The sequence below is a fragment of the Ipomoea triloba genome, chromosome 14 (assembly GCF_003576645.1).
Source record: "Ipomoea triloba cultivar NCNSP0323 chromosome 14, ASM357664v1".
Lineage (NCBI taxonomy): Eukaryota > Viridiplantae > Streptophyta > Magnoliopsida > Solanales > Convolvulaceae > Ipomoea > Ipomoea triloba.
In genome coordinates this window covers 3,989,213-3,995,757 of record NC_044929.1, presented here as the reverse complement: position 1 = coordinate 3,995,757, position 6,545 = coordinate 3,989,213, and the positions used below count along the sequence as shown (strand labels likewise).

General features: G+C 36.1%; 1 protein-coding gene across 1 annotated transcript; it reads left to right on the top strand.

The window, feature by feature from the left end:
* The first annotated feature begins 1,815 nt into the window (after positions 1-1,815).
* On the top strand, positions 1,816-6,338 carry LOC116003816 (nucleobase-ascorbate transporter 7-like). The gene is made up of 14 exons (XM_031243753.1): positions 1,816-2,393; positions 2,752-2,849; positions 2,952-3,128; positions 3,224-3,324; positions 3,516-3,591; positions 3,741-3,800; positions 3,902-4,086; positions 4,460-4,556; positions 4,669-4,755; positions 5,147-5,205; positions 5,293-5,384; positions 5,472-5,549; positions 5,622-5,782; positions 5,877-6,338. Exons 1-14 carry the CDS (start codon positions 2,282-2,284, stop codon positions 6,093-6,095), a joined length of 1,602 nt encoding a protein of 533 aa, XP_031099613.1. The 5' UTR covers positions 1,816-2,281; the 3' UTR covers positions 6,096-6,338.
* The last annotated feature ends 207 nt before the right edge of the window (positions 6,339-6,545 follow it).

Below are 6,545 nucleotides of genomic sequence, written 5' to 3'. Positions count from 1 at the left end.
TAATTTCACATAATAATAAGTTTAAACTTAGTACTCCGTATATAAATTTATATGTTTAGAAACTACATTAAAAAATTCACAAAAAAAAAAAACTACATTAAAAATATTACTCCATATTGAACACAAACAATCAAATTTAAAATCATAAAAAAATTAATGAAAAAAAAAACATGCGATTGATTAATGAATAAAATAAACAAAATAGGTAAAATGTGACCGGAGTAATAGTGAATTGCACTTGTGATGATATGACCAATAGTTATAGCATAGCCTAGGGTGTATGTAGCAACATGCACTGCAAACACATCCTTATTTTTTTCTTATATATTTTTTCAACTTAAATTTATTTTTATCTTTTTCTTTTTATACAAATAAAACTAATGTAAAAAAACATATCATTAAAAATCTATACTTTAATGACACCCATATGGTCATATTGATATATTTTTAACTTTTTTTAAAATAAATCTATAGGTACATAAAATCATTACTTTAGTGCAACGTTTATGTACATTAAACTTTATTTTTATTAACATATAAAATGAATATTGCAAACCTACTATAAAGTGAATGGAAACACATATAATGTACGACAAATGCATAGTTCAGTGTTTACATTAACGCTTAGGTTTATGAACATATAAAACAAATATTATGCTATTAAGTATTAATCATGATGCAATTGTAATATAATGTTTGTGTACATTTAGTTTTGTTTTTATGAACATATATAATGAATACTATAAACCTATTATAAACTCAAGGAATGCATGTGATATATACGTAAGGAATTGTTTAAATTAAAATATTATGATAATCCTCCATATACTTTATTATAAAATATAATAAATATTATAGCAATATTATTTAAATATGCATTATTTGATAACTTTAATCTCCAAAATATTCTCGATTCAATCAAGTCATATGAGGGTAGTTTGGTCATGCTAGGTTGAACTTTGTTCCCAAATCTGAAATGCCAGGGAAAAAAACATACTTAAGATGACCCAAGAAAATATTTTTCCTTTTAAAGTTTAGAGAACTAATCACTTTTTCTTTTGTATATGTTTTAGAGTTTATCAATTGCTATACCATTTCATATAACATTGTGAATCGTAATACAAAAATTTTGTAATTTCGGTTAACAGTTTCTGTATATAAATAAATAATTTGATAATTTTTTTCAAAAAAAAAATAATTTGATAATTACTGACACATAATATAATATAAAGAAACTGTTAACTGCAAGTACAATATAAAGGTTATTTTTGAACAACTATTTATAATAATGCAAAGTAGATCCTGGTATAATTTACAGGAGTTTATTTGAAAATTTTAACCTACTATGTGTAAACAAGATAAAAGAAATATGACAGTCGAAATTGATAAAGGCCCGTCAGTAGATGTCTACGCACGTATTGGTGTTACAGCTCACTCCGATTTGTCATGCAAAACTGCCCGCAACAAAACTGCAATGCCCAATGGCAATTCACGCCACGCCAGCGATTGCTCATTTTGTACAGATTTTGACGTTTCACAATTAGAATTGAGAGTGCAAAAAAGAATAATAAAGGAATCCTGAAAATCTGTTGTCGTAATTTTTGTTTGACTCTCAAATTGTTTATTGCAGGGCTCTTTTCTTGTCTTCACAAGAAATGCCTAGAAGAACTAAAAGAGTAAGCCAGTTGGCTGTCATTTTCGTTCACTAACCGGAGAAAAATTACTCGTTTTCAGAGTAATTATATTGTGTAACGGAGAAGTAAAGAGAATGTTAAAGGAGGAGAAGAGATGCTTTGTTTAGCTTTATCTTTTTCGTGAGCCAAGAGAAAGAGGAAAAGTTTTGTTGATGTCTGCAAACCCAAAGCGTCAAAATTGAATTTTTTTTATAAAATTTTTAGTGAGAGAAGTTATAAAGATTCTCTTCTTCCAGACAGAGGGAGGGAGGGTGTGTACTACTTTGCTCGCTTTCTCCATTCTCACTCCTAGTTTTTGTTTAGCTTTTCTCCACCCCCCACCCCACATTGTCTCTCCCTGTCAATGCCACCTTCCTAGTCCACATTTGCTTTTCTTCAATGAGGGTTTTAAGAATTCTATAACCTCCTGCGATCTTCGTTTCCTGGCATTTAGTGTAGCTTAATGAGTGGGGTTTTTATGATTTGTTCTTTTATTGCATTTTTCTAGCTTCTTGGGGATTGAGATTTTTCCAGGCTTTGTATTTGTGGAGAGGGTATAGGGATTTTTGGGTTTTAGAGAAGTTTGTGAAAGGGAGAAGCTAAGGACAATGGCAGGGGGAGGAGGTGCGGCGGCGCCGCCTAAACAGGATGAACAGCCACACCCTGTTAAAGATCAGCTGCCCAATGTTTCTTACTGCATTACCAGCCCCCCTCCCTGGCGTAAGCCCCCAACCCCAATGTCTCTGTTTCGTAGAAAATGCTTTTTTCTTCTTTTTAATGGAGGAATAATAAATTTTAAGAATTATGAATGCTGTTCTCTAACATATTTTTTATCTTATAATGTTGTCTTCTGCATTACTGCTTTATGGGGTACATTTTCTGTGTCCCCTTGTAGAAAAGCTGATGTTTCCTGTTTGTGTTCCTTTCATGTAATGGTTTTTTGCTAATGCCATGAGTTTTGATCTCAGCTTTTGGAAGCTCGATAAGTTATCTAGGGTCCTTTCATGGGGTTTTCTGCCTTTGTATCTGACTTAGGCTTTGTACATTTTATGGATGAATGTTTTAATTGTGGTTGCAGCTGAGGCCATATTGCTTGGGTTTCAGCACTATATTGTTATGCTTGGCACAACTGTACTCATCCCCACCACTCTGGTTCCTCAAATGGGAGGAGGAAAGGTGAGGTTTGGATTTTACAAAAAACATTATTTTTGTAATGGTTGAGAGGATGATTCTGGTGTTTCATCTACCTGATTGGGAATTGATTGTCATTCTAATCAGGAAGAAAAAGCAAAGATGATTCAGACACTGCTTTTTGTTGCTGGTTTGAACACACTGACTCAGTCTCTGTTTGGCACTCGGTTGCCTGCTGTGATTGGCGGCTCTTATACTTTTGTGCCTACGACACTTTCGATAGTCTTGGCTGGTCGATATAATGGGATCATGGATCCTCAAGAGGTCAGGTGACTAGAATCCATTGTTGTTGTTGATTGAAAAATGGTCTTTTAGTAGATTTAATGATCTTATCTATTCTTTCACTGTTGTTTGAGCAGAAGTTTGAGAGGACAATGCGTGCGATTCAGGGAGCACTAATTGTGGCTTCAACTCTTCAAATTATTCTCGGTTTTAGTGGTCTTTGGCGAAATGTGACTAGGTGGGTTAATCCTTGTTAGGACCATAACTTTATATTTAGATGCCAATGATTAGGTAAAACTAAGAAAAGAAAAGAGAAGGAAAAGTTTTCTCAACTTCAATTCGTCATAATGATCTGAATTGTTGTTTTAGCCTTTTTCATGTCATTTTTATCTTGTGTAATAGCTCACTGGTCATTATTTCCACTTTCAGGTTCATAAGTCCACTTTCTGCTGTTCCATTGGTAGCTTTATCAGGGTTTGGGCTGTACGAATTTGGTTTTCCTCTGGTATGCTCTTACAAGTGTCACTTGGGAATTTATAAAAGCGAAAAGAGAAAGTACAAGGATTAGGCTGATCTGTGATTGCATTATTGCAAATTTGCAATCGTAAACTTATTATTGATTGTCAGTTTCTTACTTTCAACTTTTACTTGTAGGTTGCAAAGTGTGTGGAAATTGGACTGCCGCAACTCATCTTTCTTGTAATCTTTTCACAGGTTTCAGACTTGATGTTGCACTAAACCTCTGTGAAACGCGTTCTAAACATACCCAATTGTGTGTGTCTGTGTGTATAATTTTTATTTTTTACTTTGTGCAGTACATACCCCACCTGATGAAAGGAGACCGGCATGTCTTTGACCGTTTTGCTGTCCTATTCTCTGTTGCCATTGTGTGGATTTATGCTCACCTTCTCACAGTGGGAGGAGCGTACAAGAATGCACCAATTAAGACCCAACTGAGCTGCAGAACAGATCGTGCTGGAATTATCAGTGGTGCTCCCTGGTAAGACATCGGGAAATAGGTTCAACATGATGACTTATTATTAAATGATTTGCATCTTGCATAACCAAACCTCTATTTGTCACATATACAAGCTAAGGCCATTGTTGGTTAAGCATGTGTCAGAGACCAAACATTTGTAGATTGGTGGCATAGGAACACTGAGTCACTGACCCAATGGTTTCTGATGCACACGAGTTAAGCCACTTCACGTCTTCACTACTGTGAACTTTCTTGTTGGGCAGAGGTCGGTGAAGGGCCAAGTTCAGCACCCTGCTTCTCGAAAATGTGATGGGGCAGTCTATAAGGAAATAATGTTCGCTACTAGCTATAGCTTCTGGCATAGTGGTAAACGCTTGATCTAACATTTGTGCAGGATACGGGTTCCATATCCATTTCAATGGGGAGCTCCCACATTTGATGCTGGAGAAGCATTTGCAATGATGGCAGCCTCATTTGTTGCTCTGGTTGAGGTGTGCTTTAGAGAATCCCGACTCTATCTCTCTTCTGCTTTACACATTTTTAGCTCGATATATACTATGCAGAGGATGCGAGTTTTATGACCTTTATTTACTCTGTCGACAGTCCACTGGCGCTTTCATTGCCGTCTCCAGATATGCTAGCGCAACCCCAATACCGCCTTCTGTTCTTAGCCGTGGTGTTGGCTGGCAGGTAAATGAATTATATTACTCGCTCCAATACTGGACCAAATACAAGAAGTGGAGGGTTGAGAAAGTAGTATGAACAGATACTGCATTGTAACAGAGTCAGTAGTACTCAAAAAACAAAAACAAAAAAACAAGTGGGTCCTGAACTATGCCTCAGCTAAACCTCAACACTCACACAATAATGTTCGACACAAAATTAAGAAGAGTTTATATTCAGCTATCCACCTTGTAGCTTAATTGTGGTTAATGTATTTACCAACACAAATAGTTTGTCCAATGAATCAGATTTTATATAAATACAAAAGCTAATATCACTAACATCTGTAAGATCTTTATCATATTCTTGGTAATTTCCTAGCTTTTGAGCACTGAACAATTATTTCAATTTGTTCCAGGGTGTAGGCATACTGTTTTCGGGATTATTTGGAACAGGGAACGGGTCATCTGTCTCTGTGTAAGATTTCTATATTCCTTTTCGAAACGAAGGTTTATCCAAACCTGTCATCTTTATAAAAACGGAAGTTGCTCTCTCTTTCTATAGGGAAAACGCTGGTCTGCTAGCATTGACTCGTGTTGGAAGCCGGAGAGTTGTGCAAATATCGGCTGGTTTCATGATATTCTTCTCGATACTTGGTGAGTGCAGCTGAATCGGATTAACAACTTCTCTTTATTCCTGCAAAAATTACTAAATCGTTCTCTATTGCACTCTTGCCTGTCCAGGAAAATTCGGAGCTGTCTTTGCATCGATTCCAGCTCCCATCATTGCTGCATTGTATTGCCTGTTCTTTGCTTATGTCGGTAGGTATCTAAACGAGATTTTTTACATCCTTCGTGAGCCTTGACTGTTTAACAAAATCATACGGTTTTCAGGTTCAGCAGGCCTCAGCTTCCTCCAATTCTGCAATTTGAACAGCTTTAGGACTAAATTCATCCTTGGATTCTCGGTTTTCATGGGCTTATCCATCCCGCAATACTTCAACGAGTACACTGCAATAAACGGGTTTGGTCCTGTACACACAAAAGCGAGATGGGTAAGCACTCCAACACTGATTTGGCTATTAAACCTCCACTAGAAACAGTTAAAAACCGAATCTTTATATGCATATTTCTGATCTTTTTTTCCAGTTCAATGATATGATCAATGTGCCTCTCTCCTCGGAACCATTCATTGCGGGGCTGTTGGCGCTGTTCTTGGACGCCTCGCTGCACAAGAAAGACAGCGTGAGTAGGAAGGACCGAGGCATGAACTGGTGGGATAAGTTCAGGTCGTTCAAAACCGACACGAGGAGCGAAGAGTTCTACTCCTTGCCCTTCAATCTCAACAAGTTTTTCCCATCAGTGTAAGGAGGACTAGTAGTTTGGCAGAGTAACAGCGGTATCTCTCAGTATATTTCCAGAGGCACATTCGCACATCTGTGCAACAAGCATTGATTTTTCTTGTTTCTTATGAATTATTTCATCACTTGCTAATTGCATATATATTTTCCGCTATGCTTTAAGTTCTCTTCTCTCTTCCTCCTGATATTGTTATTAGAAATGGATGATTTGCTAATGTTGATCCTTCTTTTAGGGTTAATGTTTTCTAAATGCTGATTTTTCAACATCATATATATATATATATATATATTTGCCAACTCAAATGCCGCCAACAAAAAAATGTACTAATGCATAAAAAAATATCATTAAGTACGTATTACTACAAAACGCACAATTAGATATGTATAAAAGCACCACACAGTGTTTGAAAACACACCATTAAATGTGGTAAGGTATGATGTATTTTTTTTGGTCTGT

Bases quoted from the DNA above. Each gene is read 5' to 3' on its own strand.
- LOC116003816 (XM_031243753.1), top strand. From the start codon at position 2,282: ATGGCAGGGGGAGGAGGTGCGGCGGCGCCGCCTAAACAGGATGAACAG. The intron at 4,087-4,459 runs GTAAGACATCGG...ACATTTGTGCAG, and splicing joins ATTATCAGTGGTGCTCCCTG to GATACGGGTTCCATATCCAT. The intron at 5,783-5,876 runs GTAAGCACTCCA...CTTTTTTTCCAG, and splicing joins TACACACAAAAGCGAGATGG to TTCAATGATATGATCAATGT.